At 40.7% G+C, this 23,699-nt stretch overlaps 1 protein-coding gene across 2 annotated transcripts in view; it reads left to right on the forward strand.

Annotated features, from left to right (window-relative positions):
- The window catches only part of CRISPLD1 (cysteine rich secretory protein LCCL domain containing 1), a 68,547-nt gene that overhangs the window by 33,882 nt on the left and 10,966 nt on the right, over nucleotides 1–23,699 (forward strand). Inside the window, exons 3-13 of one of the 2 annotated variants that reach the window (XM_090040198.1) lie at nucleotides 1,627–1,745; nucleotides 1,883–2,015; nucleotides 5,484–5,599; nucleotides 7,805–7,905; nucleotides 11,035–11,214; nucleotides 11,316–11,376; nucleotides 11,486–11,552; nucleotides 13,015–13,145; nucleotides 14,964–15,007; nucleotides 15,101–15,173; nucleotides 17,924–17,999. In XM_090040198.1, coding sequence (XP_089896324.1) covers nucleotides 1,627–1,745; nucleotides 1,883–2,015; nucleotides 5,484–5,599; nucleotides 7,805–7,905; nucleotides 11,035–11,214; nucleotides 11,316–11,376; nucleotides 11,486–11,552; nucleotides 13,015–13,145; nucleotides 14,964–15,007; nucleotides 15,101–15,173; nucleotides 17,924–17,999 — 1,101 coding nt within the window. Of the gene's footprint in view, nucleotides 1–1,626; nucleotides 1,746–1,882; nucleotides 2,016–5,483; nucleotides 5,600–7,804; nucleotides 7,906–11,034; nucleotides 11,215–11,315; nucleotides 11,377–11,485; nucleotides 11,553–13,014; nucleotides 13,146–14,963; nucleotides 15,008–15,100; nucleotides 15,174–17,923; nucleotides 18,000–23,699 lie in introns of those variants that run through there. The other variant, XM_090040199.1, reaches the window with a different exon arrangement.

Raw genomic sequence — 23,699 nt, forward strand, 5'->3', positions numbered from 1 at the left:
AACATGATTTGGAGAAAAGAAAAACGTATATAATTTTCATTGAGACTGGAGACATAGTATATTAGATTTGTAACATTATGTGACAATATGTCAGTTGTTCTCAACCTTTTTGGAGTCATGGCACCCTGCACTGGACTTGAGGCACCCCTCCGTAACTTTTATGAAATGAGTGGCATACAGTTTCAAAAAGTAATTTATATATAACAGTGCTTATTTCCTTTCAGAGTGGCTAGGTAGTGGAGACAGGAGAGTGGATAGGCAGGGACAAGCCTGAGCTCATGCTTGTCTGCTTATTTTCTCACACCTGGTGTCACCTTCAAAGAATCTCCATAGCCCTGGCACCCTCGTTGAGAATCACTACAACATGATATGGTACATGTTATTTCACTGTGACATTTCTGTGTTCATCTCTTGTTTAGAGCTTTCCATTTTTAACTATGCAAAAGATTTTTATATGGCAGCTCCAGCTTCTGTGGGGGAAATAGAATAAGGAAAAATTGATTTCTTTTTTATTTTGATAGCTTATGCTCTTCCTCAAGAAACTGGTAGACTAAACATACAACAGAATTATTTTGTCTTCCATCAATGAACTTCATTGCTTCCTGGAAATGTTGCAGTTTCTTGACATGAAGAACTTCTATTTCAGCCAGTCAAGGCAACCTTTTAGCTACCTGGAAGCCACTTCTCTAATTTTCAGCTAGGATACATGAGAAGTCAGGCAGCAGTAAGAATCCTTGAGCTAAAAAAAGGAAATTTTCTCTTCCAGTTTGAGCAAACTCTCTTCTAAAACTGGTATTTTGCCTGGTCTACCACTGTACAGAGAAACACGTCTTTACTAATGATATATACATTTCAGAAAAATGACTTGCATTTCTATTTCATTTACAAGCCAGTTCAAATACTTCTAAAGGATATTATGATAAACAGACAAAAAGTTATATATAAGTTGGCTTTGTCAGTTTGTCTTACTTGTGTTAGAATTTACAGAAATCTCTTGCCTTACTGATATGCAGCATTTTGTTTCACATGCTGAATATATCCTATTTTACCAGCCTAACTGTACTCCCAAACACAGGCATTTATTTAGATTTTGAAAGCATGCTGTGTTCCATAAATACTTTGTTTCACTGTATGTAATTTTAACATAAACTAATTATAAAAAGGATGAAATATCATTTTAACTTGGTTTAGGGAACTGAAGTTTTATGATGAAAGAGGACAGGATAATACTTTGGGCTAAAGTTATTTGCCTGTTGCTAAAAATGAGATCTCACAAAATAAAAAGGTATCACATTTAGCCTAGAAAGCTGAACTAAGGCTGTCACTTTAATAGTTTATCTTTCAGATATTCCACAATCTTGCTGTATTTTGCTTCCAGAGGAATGTTCCAAAGGAAAAAATAATGTTATAAAAATATTTCCATTTTTATGCAGTTGTATAAAGATGCTTTTCTTAAAAAACCCAAATAGGACATCACCACATTAAAGGAGTCCTCTTAATTGAGGAAATGGGGAGGAACAGGAAACTTAAAGAATAAATAGCTTTGGTGAGATTTATGAAATGCACAGAATATCCAGGAAATATACCTAAGAAGCATTTCTTTTATTTCCTTCTTTTAAACTATAGACATGGGATGTAGAGCTTGAGAGATCTGCAGAATCCTGGGCGGAAACTTGTCTGTGGGAACATGGACCTGCAAGCCTTCTTCCATCAATTGGACAGAATTTGGGGGCACACTGGGGAAGGTAGTTCAAGATACCATAAATATACCACAAACAATTTTTTTAACTTTGTTTGCTATGTAAAGCTCAAGTGAGACAATGCTGTATAACTTTTTAGGTTTGTTGTGCAATGATTTGAAGAATTGCTTTTGGTTTTATAGGTATAGGCCTCCGACATTTCATGTCCAAGCATGGTATGATGAAGTGAGAGACTTTACCTATCCTTATCCTCATGAATGCAACCCATATTGTCCTTTTAGGTGTTCTGGTCCTGTTTGTACACATTATACACAGGTATGTTTTGGGATTTATTTATTTATTTTTTTACTATCAAGAAAATTGCATGCCTCCAAGGCATAGAAAATCCATTGATTTTAAAAATAAATATGTCCCTTTGTTGGTGGTTTGTAGCTATTGGAATTTGTTTATATGCCTCATCTGGTCTAAGTCTACACATGGCTTAGAATGGGATTGTGCTGCATTTCTGTGGAATTCTTACACATCTAGAATAGATATGAATTCTGTTACCTTGACCCAGGCAGGGATTCCCCAGAAAGCCCAATAATCAGGCAGAATGAGTGCAAAACACTGCCATTCAGTACACTCTGCAAATGGCATATTCTGCACTCAGTGACTGCATCTAACCAGGACACTGACTGCGCAGTAGATTCTTACTACTGCGAAGTAGTGTCGTATGACACAGTGCTACTGTGCAGTAGTAACAAGCTACTGCACAGTAGTAATGAGCTACTGTGCAGCAGTCAGCATCACCAAAAAGCCCTTTGGGGATGCTACTGCGCAGTCATTTACTGTATAAAAATACAAAATGACTGTGCAGTAACAACTGCATAGTCGGCATCTCGTGTTGACACAGCCACTAAAAGGAAATATACAATAAGAATGTATAATGAGTAAAAAAATGCTTTGTCTTATGACTAATCAGGGATAGCCACCATATAGGGAACAAATTATGACTCTTTTATAATAGCAATGACATTTTCAAATGGCAGAGGACCTTCTGTGCTTTGTGCTGACCCTGTCAGCATCCTAAAGATGATGTGGACAGAGGAGAATAAACTCTTTCATTTCCTATCTACTTGCCTTAAAACTGATAGATAACTTCAAGCGCAACCCAGTTTTGCCATGTATCAAATAAACTTATTTAACTTGGAGACTAAGTATAATGGTGTTATGCTCTAGAAACTTAAATGCAAGGATTTTTACAGCACAGTGGGTATGCCTACATGAGCTTCTGACTACACAGTAGCTGAAAAATGCTGTGCAGTAGCATGTCACAGCATGGACAGTGTGTCACAGCTGCACAGTATTATTAGGCTACTGCGCAGTAGGATAACTTAAAAGGCATTTGCTAGTGCACTGCAGTTACTGTGCATTTATTTAGTGTTTGCTAATATAAGTACTAAATAAATGCACAGTAACGACTGTGCAGTAGCCTGTCATGTAGGTGCTTCCAGAGTCACAAAAATAACCAAACAAGAAAATACAAAGGTGTTAAAAGTATATTTACTCAGTTGGTACAATGTTCCAAAGAATTCTTCTCCTTTAAAATGTTTTTTAGTTCCCTGAATCTACTTTTCTTCAATTTTCCTAGAATATTGAACATGTTTCAATCAAGTCTTGATCCAGGAATTCATGTCATCTGATAAAAAACGCAAAAAATTGTGTCAGCCCTGTTACTTCAAAAAGTCCACCATGCTCAATCTTGATATTTTTAATACAACCAACTATATATCTACCTGTTAACCACTCCCTACAGTTTTGACTAATGTGCATTCACAACTTCAGACAGATGTCCAGAAGCATTCAGAATGTTTTTAACTTCAGTTTGTCATTATGGGATACTGTTTCAGAAGACATTATTTTTACTACAAGTAACAATATATGTATGTCCATCTTTAATGTTAAAAAACACTGACCACTGAAGTCTTCATTTATGCATTTTGATTAAAACTCCTGTAATTTATCCGTCTTCATTACATGCAGGATTCCCACTGTGTTAATGCTCTTCATGCATGGATATTTTTGCACAGCATCTATCCAAGCCTTTAGTTTTGGATGTTCAAAAGGCTTAAGGGAATTAAAAATACAACTTCCACTAATTAAAAGGGTGTTGGGTACCTAACTGCTTAGATTTTGAAAAACTCAGTCTTAGTCTTTCAAGTTGTTTCAAGAGCTCTGTAATGAGTTTTTTTGATAGCTGAGTGAACTGAAATAACATGAAAAGAATAATTGTTAAAATCTGTGATCTGTAGCAGATTTGAATCTTTTCAGTTCATGAAGCCCTGTTAACAGTTCAATTACTCATATCATTTCCTTGTATTAATTACTGGCTGTCATCCATCTAATCTATTTATCTAATTAATTTCACATTTCTCTTGGTCCTTCGATTTTGTTTGTATACAACAGCCCAGCTTCTCACAGTTCCCCAGTTTTTTTCTTTTTTAAAAAACTCTGTTCTTCAAAAGGAGACTCTTGCATCTTTGCATCTTTGTAAACATTTGTTCCGTAACCAAACACATATACCACTTACTTAAAATAACAACCATAAACGTTGTATTAATATAAAACTTTTCCTTCTAACAAGAAATATAACTTAATAATTTATTAGCTGTAGTAAATCTGTGTAGCTCTGGTGATGTCATTGAAACAGGACAGATGAATACTATGCAGAAATATGACAGAAATTATCCAGTCTTCATAAGCTTCAGTACTGAATATATATAAAAAAATAATAGTTGTGGTCCATGCATGAATATTCTCTCTGTCCATTACTTGTGCGAGTATGAATATAAGGAAGAAAAAATAATACTTTTGCATAATGTGTCTGTCCTGCTATGTAGGACCACTCCCAGGCTTGCTCCTTTAGCTCACTCTTAACCATTAAATTAATTTAATGCATAGTAAAGTGTCACCCTCTACATGTGTGTTGCAATTAGTGCACAGTAGATTAATTTACTCTGGCATAGGATAGTCCCATCAGACACAGGTGCTATCCTACATTGCAGTAAAGGACTGTGCTTAAACACATGTGTAGATGGTGATAGTGGGTGTCTGTAGATAAAACAGGGGCCCTAAATTGAAGTGGTGTATTTTAAAAATCATGGTTTCAATTTAGGGCTGATTAAACCCCTGTGTCATGCACATACTCCAATGACTTACCTGCCTCTCTCACAGGGAGAAGGTGAGCTGCTGGTGGGCTGTTGCAGTCATGGAGCTGCATGGAGCCCAGTGTTTCACTCTGCAGCTGTAGGGGCTGCAAACTAAAAATCCTCTAAGGAGTTTTAGTTTGCTGCACCCCAAGTCATTTAGGGTGCATTACGCCACCAAATTTCCTACGGTGGCTGGTATTAATGTGCAATACACCTGTGATGCATGCAAACACTGACACCATTAAAGAGGTGAAAAAGCATTTAGCCCACTTTGAAGTGCTGTGCACATATGCATCTCCTTTTGTCTACACAATGCCACTGGGATTAGCTTACTCTGGTTTAAATTGAGCTAGAGTATATTCAGTCACACTGATTGCATGTGTAGATGTACCTCTTCTGTGTTTTCTGTGTGATACCTGAGCTAAGTAATGTGGACAGAGGTGGGTGACTCATGTGACTAGGAGTTGCTAAGGGGAATTCTTCACCTCGAAGTAGAGTTGTAGGCATACACTTATAGTTCAGTATTTCATAGATTATTTGGTTAATTTTTGATTAGCATTTGATTTTTACATGCCTCTTTCCTGTCATGTAGGTGGTATGGGCCACAAGTAGCAGAATAGGTTGTGCTATTAACTTGTGCCATAACATGAACATCTGGGGACAGATTTGGCCGAAAGCAGTCTACCTAGTGTGCAATTATTCTCCTAAGTAAGTACACATATTATGAGGACACTCTAAATTATATTGAAAGGGAAAAGCTATTTATAATCCAGGAGATTACCCAAAAGAAAGTAACTCTACATTTTCTATTTCTGTGCTATTACAAAATGAAACATTGTTTCCAGTGCTGCCTTGGCTAAATCAAGACTGTTCTGATTTCTGGAGCTTTAACTGTCCAAATTAACTCTTTTCTAGTGCTCCAGGGTCAGAGATCTCTATTGTCGTATGATGGTATTTATCATTTTGTCTGGAAAGTTAATGTACCTCTCCATTCTTATTTTAGAGGCTATGTAACATTATTACCATTTAGAAAGCATACCATGCTTAGGGTCACATATTGTCCTCAGGTGGCTGGCAAGCTTTTCCACTTAAGACAGCAGGATTCCTGTTGTTTTATGATAAGGTAATTTAGGGTGATAGTCAAACTGGTTCCATAGGCACTGTATGGGATTTAATGGAATTTAGGTGCCTAAGTTCCAAAACCTAATATAGATTGACCCTGTTGCAGCAGACACAACTTATAACTGATTTCTAAACTATTTGATGCCTCCACCTTGGACTTCAGAGTTACTTAAGTGCTTTTACCTGGGCATCTGTGCATACACAGAAGTGATTCAGTTTGATCAACTAGACACCTAACACTTGCCTAAACACTTCTGCTGGTGGGGTGGGAATATCTAACTCTACTTAAGTCTCTGAGAGGCCAGTTAGTAAGGTATACTGTGAGCACATGGGCCTGTCTTACACTATCAGCATTCAGTTCAGTTAAAAATGGTGATGCTTAATTTTTGCTTAATAGCTAGTGGCTAGAGCACTTACAATCACAGAATCAAAGAAAGTTAGAGTTGGAAGGCACCTCAGGAGGTCATCTAGTTCAGCCCCCTACTTAAAGCAGAACCATCACCAACTAAATCATCCCAGCTAAAGTTCTGTCTAGCCGGGTCTTGAAAACTCCAAGGATGGAGATTTCACCACCTCTCTGGGTGCTTTACTATTCTCCTAGTGAGAAAATTCTTCCTAATATCTAACCTAAACTTCCCTTGCTGCAACTTCATACCTTTGCTCCTTGTTCTGTCATCTGCCACCACTAAGAACAGTCTAGCTCCATCTTCTTTCGAACCTCCTCTTCAGGTAGTTGAAGGCTGCTATTAAATCCCCTCTTAGTCTCGTCTTCTCAAGACTAAATAAACCCTGTTCCTTCATTTGTTCCCCATAAGTCACGTGCACCAGCTCCCTCGTGATTTGTGTTGCCTTCTGCTGGACTCTCTCCAATGTCTCCACATCCTTTCTGTAGCGGGGGCCCAAAATTGTACACAGTACTCCACATGTGGCCTCATCAGCGCTGAATAGAGGGACTTCCCTTGACCTACTGGCAACACACCTACCAATACATGTATGCTGTTGGCCTTCTAGGCAACAAGGGCACACTGCTAGCTCATTCAGGTTATAGTCCATTGTAACCTCCAGGTCCTTTTCTGCAGAGCTGCTGCCCAACCAGTCAGCCCCCTGCCTGTACTGGTGCATGAGATTGTTCCATCCTAAGTGCATGAATTTGCTCTCATCCTTCTTGAACCTAAAGTGATTCCTTTTGGCCCAATACTCCAATTTGTCTAGGTCACTCTGAATCCTACCCTCCAGCATACCTACTACTCCCTCCAGCTTGGTGTCATCTGCAGACTTGCTGAACGTGAAGTCTATGCCACTTGTGCAGGAAATGGAAGGCCTAGGTTACAGGCCCACATTAGACTGAGGGAATCCAAACCAACACATCCCAATTCCTAATCGTGATAGAATAAGTTGGGTGGGTAACTCCCTTCTGTTGAAGCTGGACTTCTGATGCACCAAGAATGCAAGAGTCATGGATCCAGAAGGAGAACAGTCAAGATAGAATGTGACTCTGTAACTTAGTGGTTAAGGCACTGCCTTGGTAGAGGAGAATTTTGAGTTCCAGTTACTGCTCCCAAGACTGTTATGTGTTTTACATTAGGTAGTCATTGGATAAAAAACAAAACTAATCCTGGCATCAGGAACTTGTCTCTCCACTCACAGTCGAGTGTTTTAACAACTAGGCTACCAAGTCAGGCTTCATCTTAATTGATGTCTCTGTGTTTCTGTTGAAGTGATAGTTACTATTAATGATGTATATTTATTTATTTAGGCATATTTTACTAATTAAAATTACTATTTTTTAAGGGGCAACTGGTGGGGTCATGCTCCTTATAAGCACGGTCACCCCTGTTCTGCATGTCCACCTAGTTTTGGAGGAGGCTGCAGAGAAAATCTTTGCTACAGAGGTATGTATCATTTCAAGAAAAGGAGCTGTGATTGTGTTGTGTGGATGGCTAGCAAAATATAATCCTTTTTCATTAATTATTTATTTTGCTGTAAGATAGTGATGTGTACTCTATTATGATTTCCTCTAATAATGTAAAAGTTGCCCAAGACAAAATATGGGTGGTCTTTAATGGCCTAAGTCCCAAATTGTGATTCAGAAAACCATCTCAGTAGCTCTCTAATTCCAGAGAGGCTTTAATTGCAAGCTACCTCTTCCATCTCCCTCCCCCCACCTCTCTTTTTTTTTTTTTACCTGAAAGTTACTTTGCTCCATAGAACTGTGTTTCTGTACATGCCCAGAACTGCCACTGGTCTGAGTTGCTGAGTACGTAAGTCCATTTGGGACCAAAAACTAAGAGGAGTGGCACTCTGTTTAAAAACTCTCACTATCTCAGCAAAACAAGCAAAGGAGATTCTATAAAGAAATACAGGATGCCAGCAGCAAAAATAACTTATTCATTCCAGTGAAATGCCAGCATGCTTCATTATTAGGAACCTACTTAAGTTGTGGCCAAGTTTCTCATGGCCTGCTCACAGCATGCAGAGCAATTTTGCAGGCATTTTGCAGCAGCTCTGTCCCTCAGCGCTGATTGTGGAAAAGCTGTGGGGGGAGGGAAGCAACAAGGAGGCAACTGCCATCTTGACTGCTGGCTGCCCTTCGTGCCACCCCACCCCTTGGCACTAATTGATTGAGAGGTTCTGGCAGTGGGATGAGTGGGCAGCCACCATCTTGTCTGCTGCCTTTGTGCTGCTCTGCCAGTGGGCACCTTCCCCTGTGGCAGCAAGAACTGCTGGCTTCCCCTGAGGAGCCAGAATTTTCTTTATTTATTTTTGTTGATTTTGCGGATTTTACGGACAATCTCAGATTTTGTGGTTTCCGCAAAATCCATGAAAACACAAATTATGTAGGTCCATATTCATTAGTACCTTCTGTAATTTTCAGTTTTCAAAATTGTATTAGTAATATTTTATAAAATTAGAATGTAGCATATTATGACAACATTTTTTTAATACAGCTGATTTAGGCAATCATTTCTGTTAATACTTTTGAAACATAAACGCACTGTATATCACTTTTTTAGAATGTTCCTAGGTTGTACCTTAATCTAGGTAGCTAAATAAGGAATTTAGGCCCCTAGCGGGCTTTACATTTATCACATGATTAATGTAATAATTGTGCGATAATTGAAATATGCCATACGTTCAAGTAATTTATCATATAATAAAATGGGGAGCCATCTATAAAAAATGATGAACCAGCTTCAAAGATGTTAACTCCTTAAATGTGGAACATCTTTGTAGTTTGTTTATATTGTGCTTAAATTTGAACATGTGGCATGTTACACATGTACCATCCCAGCATCCCAAGGTGCACTGGCTTCCTTCAGTCCCCCACCTTGGCCCCTGCAGCACCCTGTAGGGGTTATACTTTCCCTTCTCCTGCCTCACTCCTGTGAGTGAAATGGGGCTGTGCAAAGGGAGCGTTCATCATTCCTCACAGAACTGGGTGACCAACTAATCAGCATGGGAGGAAACTTCCCTCAGGGATTGATTCTCTCCACTCCCTACCCCCTTCCACCCTCCTTGAATACCTTTGGGATCCCAGGATGCAGGTGGGTTCCTTAAGTTTCCTAGGGCATCTGCAGCATAGAATACAGGGGCGATCTTTAAAGCTTCTAGCTTATCTACAGACCATGATCTGGGACTGTTTTTGCTTGGTGCTTAAAGAACATGCCTGCAGTCTGGGATTCCACCTCAATGGGCAGTGGTGCTCCAGGATCCTGGATGACTCAGATCCCAGGCTCCAGGCACCTACTCCTGGAACTTTAAATGGCTCACAACCTTTCAGTGTGCCTGTTCAGGTCACTGACCAGCTCTCCTGGCGGTAGAGGGAGCTATGGAGCATCCCTCTATTGTCCGCTGTGTGGAGAGTGTGCCTTTGTCATACTCCACATAGGGGCTTTAAAAATGTGTCTGCCCCTGGTGCTCTGCAAACTTTATAGTGTTATGAAAGCAATGCTTCCCATGGGTCTTAGGTACAGGAATGAACATCTCTAAAAATTAGGAACCCTATTTATGTGCTTAGAAGAGGCTTTGATTTCAGATGTGTGACTAGAGTTAGGGTTTTAGTGGGCGCTTCTACATGAGATGCTAACTGTGCAGTAGCCTAATAATACTGTGCAGTAGCACATCATAGCACAAACAATGCTAATAGGCTACTGTGCAGGCTACTGAGCAGTAGCATCACCAAAAATGCATTCATCAGTGCTACTGCACAGTAACTCTGGTTACTGCACATTTATTTAGTACTTGATTTTGAAAAGTACTAAATTAAATGTGCAATAACCACTGTGCATTAATGCATGTGTAGATCTGTCTAGTGAGACTTAGTTTTTGTTTGTTTGTTTGTTTTTGGGTTTTTTAAGTCTGGTCAAGCATAGGAAAGTAGGGCTGGAAGGGACCTCATAGGGTCATCTAGTTCAGCCTCTTGCTCAAGGTAGGAGTGTCCCTGACTAAACTACTGCAGCCAAGGTCTGTTTAATCTGCTTTTGAAAAGTTTTGGAGATGGAGATTGAATAGTTTCTCTAGGTAGCCTGTTCCAATGGTTGACCACCATCAGAGTTAGAAGTTGTTTCTAATCTCCAACCTAAATTTTCTCTGCTGCAGTTTGAGGCCATTGCTTCTAGTTCTTTTCCCTATAGCCACAGTAAAAAGCCTAGATAGTGCTGATTGACATTTTACTCAAATCCCTCCAGCTTGTGCCTAAAGGACAGAAAAAAATAAACTCTGAAAGGTTGTTAGCTTTTATCTAAATGCAGAATTGGCTTTAAAGTTGCTAAACTTTCAAATATTGTGTGTAAACTACACATGCAGCATTGAATCAATGAAAAGTCTCACGACTTCAGTGAACATTGGATCAAGCTTTTCTCTTGTCCATCCATCTTGAAAAACTGTTCCATAAAACCAAACCATTATAAGCATAATTAAATGAATGATGTCACAAGTATTTTTTATCCATCCTTTTTTCCCCTTACATAAATGGAATGTGATTTATTGAGATTATTTGTTTAATTCATTCTCTAAAACAGAAGGTTCAGACAGACACTACTCTCCACATGAACCAGAGGAGGAAACCAATGAGATTGAACGGCAGCGATCCAAAGTACAAGAAACAACCTCACAAAGTCGATCAAGGACCCATTCCCCTTCAGGCTCTGTGGGGACTGATGACACTGAGAAAAATGAAGTAATAAGCACACAGCAAATGTGTAAGGAGTTTTCATCGTTTCCATGCAGTCAACAAATTTAGACCAAATAATACAAAATAACTTTAAGGTATATTAATTAAATTTATTTTTGTATGTTTTAGCCCAGATTGTTTCATGTGAAGTAAGGTTAAGAGACCAATGTAAAGGAACAACTTGCAATAGGTATGTTACATCTTTGCAGCCTCAGATAAAGGCTGTGCATATATCAGCTAAAATATCTTCTTACCTTTAATCATAGGACCTTAGAGTAATTTGTACTTTACATTTCTAGGTATGAATGTCCTGCTGGCTGTTTGGACAGTAAAGCCAAAGTTATTGGAAGTGTACATTATGAAATGGTAAACATATGTTTTTAAAATTAGATGTGCTGTGAATATCATTTTAATTGAAATTCTGTCTTTTTCATTTGGAATAATAGCTGAAATGTGGTAGCAGCAACAATGTATTTTGTAGAGGTTACTGTTTACCAAAAGTAAAAAGTCTGTCAGAGAGGTTAAGGTTTATCTCAGCTGCATCTAGGTTTGCTCCTGCAATTTAGCATTTGCAACTGTTATACATGTAAAACCTCACATTTATGCACATAAGCAAGACTTGTTTGTGCAAATCATTTTGATAACAAAAAAAGAGAAAAAACAAACAAAAAAAATGAAACCTGCAAATTACTGTTGAGGGTCAAATACAGGACTTTACAGTGCATACTTATAGACCACTTCGGGGAATCTGATTCTAGCTATATAACATTAATGATTAGTTTAAAATATTTGGGCCTTCTTCAGCCCACTGGATGTTGTGGGCTGTGGGGCAGAGGTGTACTGCTACCCACCATGTTCACAGGTGGCAGATAGTTGAAAGACCTTCCGGGACAGTTAGCTGTGAAATAAGCGGTATAACTCTGACAAATAAGCAGACAGCAGCAGTACCAAACAGCGGCAGTACCACCAGGATGTGGTGAGGACAGCAGATGGCAATAGTTTCCCTCCTGAATAGCCACTTATATCCTTTGACAGTGCTGTGATATGGTGAATACAGATTCCCACTATAATAAGCCTGCCTCCAGCCGTGGATCTACAAGTCCTAAGTGGCGGAGCAGGTGGAAGAAGATATTAGAATCTCAGCAGCTGCAAAGATGAATGAAGGCTGCAGTAGAAGGAGATTCCTAGCTGTCTTTGTCCCTTGGCCATTGGATCACGGTCCTGTTCTGTCAAGAGCTGTGTGGAAGCTGGTATGCAGCAGCTTCTCCACAATGAAAGAAGTCACACAGAGGCCTCTTGCATGCCAGCACATATTGTGGAACATAAAACAAAGCGTAGGAAACAGTAGACCCTGTAAACATGAATATACAAGCTTTTTATTTCTCAGTGATGGCAAAATCAAACTTGTCTGTAGAATTTTCAACTCCCATACATTCACCAATTACAGATTTGTAAGGGCTGGATCCTGAATGATGTTCCCACTGCTTTGCCCCGTTCTAAGGGCAGGAAGCACCTAAACAGCTGGCTTACATGGTTACCTCTCTGTAGAAGAAACCTCAGATGGTGTCAGTGACCTTTATATCACCTTCCCCATTCCCACTAAATAGGGTATGTGTAGGAAAAAGCTACAGCAGCTGGATTATTTCCATGTTTTGCTGATCCCTGAGTTTCAGAATGAGTCATGGGAGCCACAAGCACCAAGGCATAAGATTGAGCAGCCTTAAAATTACTAGGAACTTTACAGTTGTAATTTTTAAACATTTAAAATAAAATGGAGAAGAAATTATTTTTTCTGACATGGGAATGATTTTCTCACTCTGTTTTCCAGCAATCCAGTATTTGTCGAGCTGCTATACATTATGGCATTCTGGACAATGATGGTGGCTGGGTAGATGTCACCAGGCAAGGAAGAAAAAATTATTTCATCAAATCATATAGAAATGGTGTTCAGTCTATTGGGTAAGTACAACACTGTTATTTTGTATAACTGCAATGAAAATGTATAAGAACGTTTCCAATTTATTGAATGCTTACATGTGAAATAAGTCCCAATAATAATATTTAGCTCATATAGCCCCTTTTATCCTGAAAGACCTGAAAATACAATATCATTTCACTCCACCTGAAAATGTATCCATTCTCTAACAGCATTCAGCAAAAACAACACAAAAGCTAGGAGTCAGGAGGTAAAAAAAAAAAAAAGATGAGTCCAACGGATAAAGGAGAAGTAGTTTATAGTCATAACATTTGACCATTATATTAGATAGATAAATAAGTATTTATTGTTAGATAACCTCAATCTTGTAAAAGTTCACATGTAAATGAGTGGTGTATATTGTCAGTGAGTTAAACTGTGTTAAAATACTAGTGATGGGTAAAGATGGTGAGAACAAGCCTCTCCAAGCAGAATATTTTGTTAAAACTAAGGAAATGGGAACTTTCCCCAGGGTACTATAGCATATTCCTCTCTGCTTATGTGAAAAATGCCATGCAACCTTTAATAACCCTAACCAGTTCTATTTAGGGGTGAAGCCGTCTAATTAATAAATAAATAAATAAATACAATAAAGATGCATATATCCACATAAATGTTTAAGTTTTATTACTCAGCAGAAAATTTGCCTGCAGGCAAGTTTACTAGTATGTGCTTTGCAAAAAAAAAAGGATTTGCTAGTGATAGGACAATCTAAAAAAATGAGAATTTAATTCAGAGATGCATGGCATGACTCATATACTTGTTTAAAGACCTCTTGAAGCTTTTGTACATGAAAATAGATGCATACACATGCTAACTTGCAAAAGAAAAACAATGGGAATGCAGTATTTATGTACTGCCCAGGCTGCGTAAGTATCAATGTTATGCTTTTATAATCAAAGGTGGTAGCGTTAAATCAATGTTAGCATGAACAAAGTAGCCTTCACCATGATAATGAATATGATTATGATAATGAAAACTTAGTTGGTGTTCTTATTCCCTCCTTTGTAATTCATATATGTGTAACTGAAAATTGACAGCAAATAGAGTGTTAATAGGTCATTTGGTTGGGTCAGTTTTGAGTAGGTGACTACACTATCAGTCATTACAAGATTCAGTTTACCAAAGTCGAATGAAGTAGTCATTTACTTCTTCATTAAAAGTGGAATAAAAAATAAAACCAAAGTATCAGGAAGACTGGCATATGAGCTGAGATGGACTGAAAATATTCACCATTTGTTAATATTAATCCTTGATAGATAAAGGTTCAAAGAAGATCTTGTAATTATGAACAAGGAAATGTTATGCTTTTGGCTTGCCTAATAAAGATAGCAGTGATAATGGTAACATAGAAATGATTCTAAAAAAGCAAAATCTAGGTTCTCAAAAATGGCTATGACTGGAAGGCTTTCTGGGCCAGCAGTTTCAGGCTGAAGGGTGCATGGATGGGCAAAGACTGCTTCTGCTGATGAACACTCCTGAGCAAAACATAGCCATAGATGCTGGTTTCTGGATTTTAGGTGGGAGATGATTCCATTATCTTGTGTTATTATTGTTATCAAATAGGGATGCTGACAAAGCTCAGTGCAAGTTTCACTAATCACTGACTTCATATTGATTTTCACTGTGAATATAAACTAAACTATTCAGTGCAATTAACACTAGTCACTGTTGTGGGGATTTGATTAGTGGGTCCCAATGAAGGCTATGTCTGGTATTTGTTCTAGGATTTTGATAACAGTATTCTTAAACGAAAATTAGTGAGAGAAATTGATTATTTTTTCCTATTATTTCTTGTTTAGGAAATACCAATCTGCTAATTCCTTCACAGTCTCTAAAGTAGCAGGTTAGTGTTTATTCATGTATGCAATCTTATATTAGACTGTACTTTGTTTGATAGCACATGTTGATTTTTTTTTTTTCTGTTTATTTTCGTCAGTTCAAGCTATCACCTGTGAAACAACAGTAGAACAGATGTGTCCATTCCAAAAACCAGCCTCACACTGCCCAAGGTAAGTAACTTGAAATCTTTTTCTGTTAGTTCAAAGTACTCCTCCTTTTTTTTTTTTTTTTTTTTTTTTTTGAAATAAAGAGCTGCTGCAGGTTTTTTTTTCTTGAAGTGCTGTTGACATTAATAGTAGCTGACAGGAATTATAGGTGCTGGGAACCTTTGAAAATTAATCAAAAATATTATGCTGGTCTTTCAGCCTCTGGTTTAAGAACATTTCCAGCTATTAAATACTTTCCTAGGAAAAGAGCATCTGTAAGGTTGTATTTTTTTTTATGAGGGATCTCTCAAACTGTCTCCTATATATAAGGATATAAGAGTCTTCTGCACCTTGGGAAACCCTATACTAGAGGCTGCAGCTACATTTTTTTTCCCATTCTTTGCTGCTGGCCAAGCATGACCTCTGTTTCTCAGTTTATCCATCTGTAAAACAGATATAAAAGACAGACCTAGGTCTGTGCTTTAGGTGTTGTTTGATTGGTTGGGTTTTTCTGGATGATAGCTCAGGAAAATATTTATATTTGCAAAGAAATATTAATAGACTGGTAAAGTAGGCCATGGTTGTAAGCCAATTTACAGCTTTCAGCAATATGTGTAAGCTATTTTTTTTAAGCCAAAATTTTCACTCATCGAAAGAAGGCTGTGCTTCAATATTTTGAAGAAGGAAACCAGTAACAGTTCTTAAAACCATAGATGAGTCAAAGGTAAATACAGGGTAGCATGATTTACCGCAAACTAAGTTGGAGATATCCACAAAAGCACTTTCATAGCTATCCTACAGCCAATACAGGAAGCAAACACAAAGCCAGAACTGCTGAGGAAACATCCCATAACGTCTCATTTGGGTCTTTGGATTTTTTTGGTATTTGGCTGCAACTGCAGACTTACTCAGTGAGAGAGGTGTAGAAATAAAGAAATGAATGGAATGTAGGACTGGACATAACCTTTCCTTCTTTAATCTTAGATTTTTTTTACTGAAAAATGAATATTGTCAAGGGAAAAAATAAAGGATGTCTTGATATATATAAAAATATATACCTGAAGTTGAAAGAACAGAAATTCTCTTATGCTTCAACTTCAAGAACTCCAAAGAAATATGGGGCCATCAGAACCCAGTAGATGCTCTTGACATAGCTCTAAGAAATTTAATCCAAGGAGTTACAAGCAGCCATCAGTTATGGCAACAATGTATCTCATGCCCTCCCAATCTTATGTCCATATACTAATCGGATATCAGCAGGTCTATTATAAATTAAAACTGCCCTTTCATAGTGCATTCCCTCCAGGCAGGAGTCTTACCTTGTCCTTCATCACCTCTCTGAATTGTGCATTGGAATATTAGTAGCGTATGCTCAGATAATCAGAGTTTCAGGCTATTCCAGATGAGAGCAATTGATATAATTACAATTCCCCTATTTGCTTTCCCAACCACACTAGCTTACCTCAGTACTCTTGCAACCAAGTTTTGTCCAACTTGCTTTGATCCATATCCCAGACATGACGTAGCAGAAGGAAGGATATTTCACCATGGTATCTGGAAGAGATGCAGTAGAGTGGGGTGTCATTTCACCACGTCTCAGACTGGCCTCATATACAAATTGAACCAAGAGGGAAGCAAGCAGTTTCTTGTCACGTTCCAGATGAGAGAACTGTCAAGACACAAGAACAATTACTAGTGCTACTCTATGTTTCCTTTGTAAGCTAGAGCCTTCAGAGACACAGAAGTGTGATCTCCCACCCATTCCTGCCAGGGCATCAACAGCACCTAAGAGTCCAGGTGCACCTATAAGTCTAAAGGCTAGAGGTGCACCTGTACATCAGTCCATGTTGTATCAGCACTGATAAAAGGAAAATTGACATTATCAGCAATTGGCTTTTTTTGGGTGATGTGGCTAATAATGGAGCTGATAAATGCAATGTGGCCCAGGGGAGGCATGTGCCCCCCGGATCTGTGCATGGGGCGAAAGCAGGCTGCCGCTACATGATCGGGCCCAGGGCTGTGCCAGGCTTTTCCTGGCGGCAGGGGGCTGGGCCCAGGCTGTGCTCTAGTTGGGCAGTGCAGGGTAGGTAATGATGGGATTTGGGGCTATGGGGAATTTTGGGATGGCTGTAGCTTATCCTGTAGCCCCCGTCCCAATGCTTCCCCCACCCACCCCAAGTGCAGCCTGGGCCAGGCAGCCCAAGCCCCAAGTGCACAGCGGCCAGCCCACTCTCACCCTGTGTACAGATCTAGGGAGCACATGCCCCCTGTGCCTCCCCTGGGGGTATGTGCAGCACCAGCAGCTGCTCCCCCCTCCCACAACTCTGGACAAGCCATGTCTCTGTTGTGCACCCTGTCCTGCCCTGGCTGTATAGCACCTGCCCCAGCCCCAACCCAACCCCAGCCCCACTCCCTCCCTCACTACAGAGGCCTTGTTCTGCCCCGTCTCCTATGCCCTTCCCTCCCTCTCTCCCTCCCCCCTCCAACAGAATTACCAGCCGAACACCGCTGTCCAAGATGCCAGACTGCATATCAACAATCAGATCAGTATTGGCCAGTATGGCTCATTAATAATTGGCCATTGGTACTGGCCCAAAAAATCTTTATCAGTGCACCCATACTAAAGGCTGCTAGTATGGGCACCCTATCATCATTCATCACTCAGTTTATTTGTACTCAGCCAAATGCTAAAGTCTAGTGTAATGAAACATAACATGGTATTATAATACTGTAATTACTTCCTTTACATATATGTGGTGTATTTTCTTTTTCAGGGTGTATTGCCCTGCCAACTGTATGCAGGCAAATCCACACTACGCTCGTGTAATTGGAACACGAATTTATTCTGATGTAAGTATTGTGATATAGACAAATATTGATGCATATGGGCTGTGGAACTGTATTTTACAGTATACAGTGAAATATAAAAATTGGTGACAGGATTTAATGTATTTTGGCAGTCCAGAAAACCAAGACAGTTAGTTATTTGGTGCCTAAGTAAAGATGTAGATGCCTTTATTCTAGATGCTCAAATTTGAAAATTTGTCAACATGGGCAAGGATTGCAGGTAAAACTCTTAATAATCCTTTTCAGACACAACCATGCCATTTTCTAGAATCCAGTGAAACTAAAAGCAGTATGTTACTTTAAAAATAAATTTATCGCATCCCATTATTTTGGCTATTTCTCTGTGATAAACAGTCATATTTTTGCTGCAATCTAAAATATATATGTACAAGTAAGACTTTATTATAGGAGTGATATAAAGCTTTTTTACTGAAAGCATTTAATTTTCTGTTTATAAAGAAGACTTGAAAGAATGAAAAATAATTTGTTTTCCTATTGGCTATTTTTTCCCAATGCAGATACAGTAAATATACATTGTTATTAGAGAACTGGCTGTGAGCACCAGGATGATGACAGTATTCTTTCTTAAGGCTTTTTAAGAGAATATTTGAGTCATTTTTTAAACACGGAGAACAAAAATTATAACTCTCCACATTGCTCCCTTTCTCTCTGCCAACCATATGCATGCATGATTTTGAGTAGAATTTCCCCATAAAAGGCAGAGCCCAGGACAGCCCTGTATCTCTTCTTTGGCTATTGTTCCAGGTCTTGCCACTGTAGTGTTCTAGGTCACAAAATCTGTATCACTTGGTTCCCCCTCTTCCTTTTCCATCTACCCACTTTACTTAGGTCTTCTCAACAGTAGGATATCTGGAACTGGCAGGTATCTTACCCTTCTCTGTGCTCAGCTTGCTCACATGATTGTTCACTCTGTGTTCATACACCATCCTTTGCAGATCCAGATCATGCTCTTTTGGGGTTGTGATAGTCTTGATATGGCAGGCATAAGAAGATCTCCCTTCTTGGTGTTGAAAGAGTCTGGATATTTCTATGGTAGAATTCTTCTGGACCTGGTGATAAGACCTATGAATGGGATGATACCATATTCTACTTAGATGTAAGGGTTGAGTCAAATCTATGATGTACAACATTCATGAATTCTCTAGGAGTTTCTTAGAGATACCCTGTTTATTATTAAATATTTATATTATGATAACGTCTAAAGTCCTTGGTAAGAATTGAGGCCCAATAATGTAGGATGCTATGCAAACATAGAAGAGGCTGTTCCCTGAAAGTCTTACAGGTTAAGACACAAAGAAATAATGAGTAGAACGTGGAGATACAACATACGAGCAAATGAACCCAGGAAATCTATGATGTAGAGAGTAGACGTTCAGAGGAAGGGAACAGAAGAATGAAAAAAGGGGAAGAGCCTATATGCTAAGGAATAGAAAGACCCTCCAGAAGCATGTATGTGCCTATTTTGGAGCAGCATTTCCAGTAAGGGTACATCCGACCCTACTGTTAGAATGCTCTTGGAGCTAAGGACAGAAGTTTCACATAAATCAGTATAAGTGATCAGAAACTCGCTCATATTTGTAACACAACTGAAGTTCAGAGCACATAAACCGCTTTCAAAGTGACCAGAACTGGTTTAAGTTAAACCTGTATGGATATAGTATCAGACTTAACTGATTTATGTTTAATCACTTTATTGAAGTTCTGTCCCAGATCCCCTTCAGATTCAAGTTAACTCGCAGTTCCTCTGCATCCCAGGATGCTTGGTACCTCCCCTGCCCCCCACCCCTCCTTGCAGGGTGGACAAGCTAGCTTTCGCCCAAGCTGTCTGCTCCAATGGAGCAGGGAGGCATGCTCCAATGGCCCCCTAGGCTACTGCAGGCATGTGGCTACATTTCAGGAATCAAAAGTGAATGCCTATTCACTTGCTGATAGGTTCAATTTATGTAGCATAGACTGACCTGCGAAGATTGAATCAATTCAGCCTTGGGCTTTTTGACTGTCTGTATTTAGCCAGGGTGGCCTCTGCAAGGAAATGTTCATGGTGACTTCTTCTGCTTCAGTGTCATGGAATACATCAGGAGAAATCTGGGAGGTTTAGTGGCACCTACATTAAAGAACTGGGTGGAAACTAGATCAAAGGAAAAGACAACAAAGCAAACAAATGCTTTAAGACTTGGGACCAATCAACTTTGAGAAGGTTCTTCAAAAAGGCTTATCTACCTAAACCAACCTTGTACAGTTATTTGCCTAGAGAAAGCCAAGACATTCCAAAGGGCCTTGTTACATGCTAAATCTGGGTGACTTCTGGAGGTCTTACCCCTTGAATTGTCTGAACATTAACACCTGAAATGGATTTTAAGCACTCATTATTTGATTCAAAGAAAGGCCACTCCAGGGCAGGATTCTCTCTGATCTGTGCTACCCAGCTCATGTTACTTTAAGGTGTAGGCACTCTAAGCTACACCTTAGTGTAAACCCCACCCCCTGCTTCCCCATCCCTGCTGGTCTGGATTGGGCCTACTGATCCCCCTTCCTTCCCCAGCACCCCAGATCCCTGCTTACTACCCTCTGTCCCACTTAGCTGTGGCTGCCTGCACGGTCTGTCCCAGGGAGCAGGCAGAGAAGGGTTAACCTGCCTGCATGGCTGCTGACACTGCTGTTGGGACAGACAGCAGCTCAGCAGCAGCAGTGACTGGGAGAGCCCCAGCGGTGGCAGGAACTGGGGGAGACCCAGGTGGGATGGCAGGGGGAGGGGGGAAGGCCAGGGGTGGATTCTTACCTTTCAGTTCTCTAGTCCCCCACTGGCCTGAAGTGTGACTGTTCCAAACTTGAACTAGCACTAATACTGACCAACATTTTCATGTCTAGCAGTATAAGGTATAACAAAGCCCTAACAGTGTGAGTTTTTACACATGATTAGTCTTTGCAGTTCACTTTTTAGTTGTGTAAAAATATATGGGAACTGTGCATCACTTTAATTTTTAGTGTCTTAAACTGAGCAACCTTTTGACTTTATAATAAACCAGATTTTTTCTAAAATGTCTATTTATTTGTTGCAAAATCATTGGATGTTGTTATTGTGGCAGGATGCTGCTGCTCTGAGTCTCATTATTTTAGTGCAGCATGGGTGTGTCTAAACAATATGCTTTCCTGCAGAGTAGAACAAAGTACTGCATAGCAAGCATCACGATCTACACCAGCATACCCTTACTGCACAGTAATTTGCTCTACACGGCAATTAATTTGCGACCTGTAAATGCAAGTAGCAAATTAGCTGCTGAGTAATTACAGTGCAGTAAGGCATGTCTAGACGGCCAAATGGGAACAGATTTGCTCCTGATCAGCCAGGCAGCAGGGCACAGGAAATTGCCCCCTGCCCCCAGGAGCTGCCTGTTGCTGGGGTGGGCTCTTCTACCATATCCTGGGCTGGGACAATGTCCCTCTGCCCTGGCAACAGGGAGCTCCAAGCCCCTTCTCCACAATCAGGGAGCTCCCTGCTGCCAGGGAAGTGGACATTGTTCCCTCCTGGGCTTTGGTGATGGAGCCTGTCATGGCAACAGGCAGCTCTCAGGGCAGGAACAATCTTCCAGTCTCCACTCTGCAATCATCTACAATAGATGCTGACTGCATAGTAATTGAAAAATACTGCGTAGTAGTGCATCACAGCATGGACAGTGTTAATACACTTCACAGTATTATTAGGCTATTATACAGTAGTGTTACCTAAAAGATGTTCGCTGGCACTACTGTGCAGTAATTCCAGCTACTGTGCATTTATTTAGTACTTGCTAATACAAGTACTAAATAAGTGCTAATACAGGTGATAAATAAATGTTTAATAACAACTGCTTAGTAGTGTTTTGTATAGACATAGTTTCATAGTTTGTAGGGTTGGAAGGGACCCGAGCAGATCATTAAGTCCAACCCCCTGCCATGGCAGGAAAGAGTACTGGGGTCAAACAACCCCAGCAAGGTGTTCATCTAACCTCCTCTTAAAGACCCCCAAGGTAGGAGCCTGCACCACTTCACTTGGAAGTTGGTTCCAGATCCTAGCCGCCCTGACAGTGAAGTAGCGCCTCCTGATGTCTAATCTGAATCTACCCTCTGCCAGCTTGTGACCGTTATTTCTAGTCACTCCTGGTAGTGCTCGGGAGAACAGGGACTCTCCCAATGCCTGCTGGTCCCCTCTGACTCATTTGTAACAGGCCACTAGATCCCCCCTCAGCCTTCTCTTTTGGAGGCTGAACAGGTTCAGGTCCCGTAGCCTCTCCTCATAGGGCCTGCTCTGCTGCCCCCGATCATGCAAGTGGCCCTCCTCTGGACCCTCTCCATGCTGTCCACATCCCTCTTGAAGTGTGGCACCCAGAACTGGATGCACTACTCCAACTGCTGCCTGACCAGTGTCACATAAAGGAGGAGGATCACCTCCTTGGACCTGCTTGAGATGCATCTGTGGATGCATGACAAGGTATGGCTGGACTTCCTGACTGCTTCCCCACATGCCGACCCATGTTCATCTTGGCATCAGTGATGACTCCAAGATCCTTTTCTGCCTCTGCACTGACGAGAAGGGAGTTCTCCAGCCTGTAGGTGTGGTGCTGGTTCTTCCTCCAAGCATAACCTTCCCCACTGGCCCCTCATGGACATGTGCCAGGATAATTCTCTCAAAAAGCTTACCCAGGATTGAGGTAAGACTAACTGGCCTATAGTTTTCCGGGTCCTCCTTCCTCCTTTTTTTGAAGATGGGAACCACGTTGGCCAGTCCAGTCCTCTGGCACCACACCAGAGCACCATGAGTGCTCGTAAAGCCGTGCCAGGGGTCCTGCAATGACCTCAGCTAATTCCCTCAGCACTCTGGGGTGGAGATCGTCTGGACCAGCTGATTTAAATACATCCAGTCCCTCCAGAAGTTCCCTGACTAGATCCTCACTGACCCTTGGCCTAGGTGTGCCTCCCCTTGAGCCTGAGGGGGACTGATCTAGTCCCTGCTCAGGAAAATGGAGGCAAAGAAATCATTAAATAGTTAGGTTTGTCGTCTGGTGTGGAACCTTCTTTTTGCCCCTATGTATTTAAAAAAGGGCTTCTTGTCCTTGATCTGGGAAGCTAATCCCAGTTCCATCCCCACCTTGGCCTTCCTGACCACCCCCACTGCAGCCCTGAGCAACCGCAATATAATCCTCCCTGGTGATAGCCCCTCCCTTCCATTGGCTGTATGCCTCCCTTTTAGCTAGGAGATATTCCCGGATGGTTATGGTGAGCCATGGAGGCTTTTGTGCCCTCCTGCCCCCTTTGATCCGTGTTGGGATTACCTCCCTTTGGGCTTGGAGGATCATCTCCTTAAGGAGTGACTACTCCTCTTGGACACCTGACTTCCTTCCCCTCTGGGACCTCAGTGCCTCTCCAACTATTCTACTTAGCTCATCAAAGTCTGCCCTCCTGAAATCTAGGGCTGCTGCCTTGCTGCAGGCCTTTGCCACCTTGTGCTGGATGGTGAATTCCAGCAGGCGATGATTGCTATCTCCCAGGTGTTTGAACACCCACAGCCCCCTCACCATGTCGTCACCCTGGCCAGCACCAGGTCCAACAAGGCTGGTGGGGCTGTGCACCTCCTGGGTTAAATGGTGGTCCATGTGCACTAAGTCTCACTGAGTTACTAAGGTGCCTGCTTGCAGAACTAGGGTA

This window comes from Crocodylus siamensis, chromosome 3, assembly GCF_052110815.1.
Source record: "Crocodylus siamensis isolate JL-2025a chromosome 3, ASM5211081v1, whole genome shotgun sequence".
NCBI lineage: Eukaryota > Metazoa > Chordata > Crocodylia > Crocodylidae > Crocodylus > Crocodylus siamensis.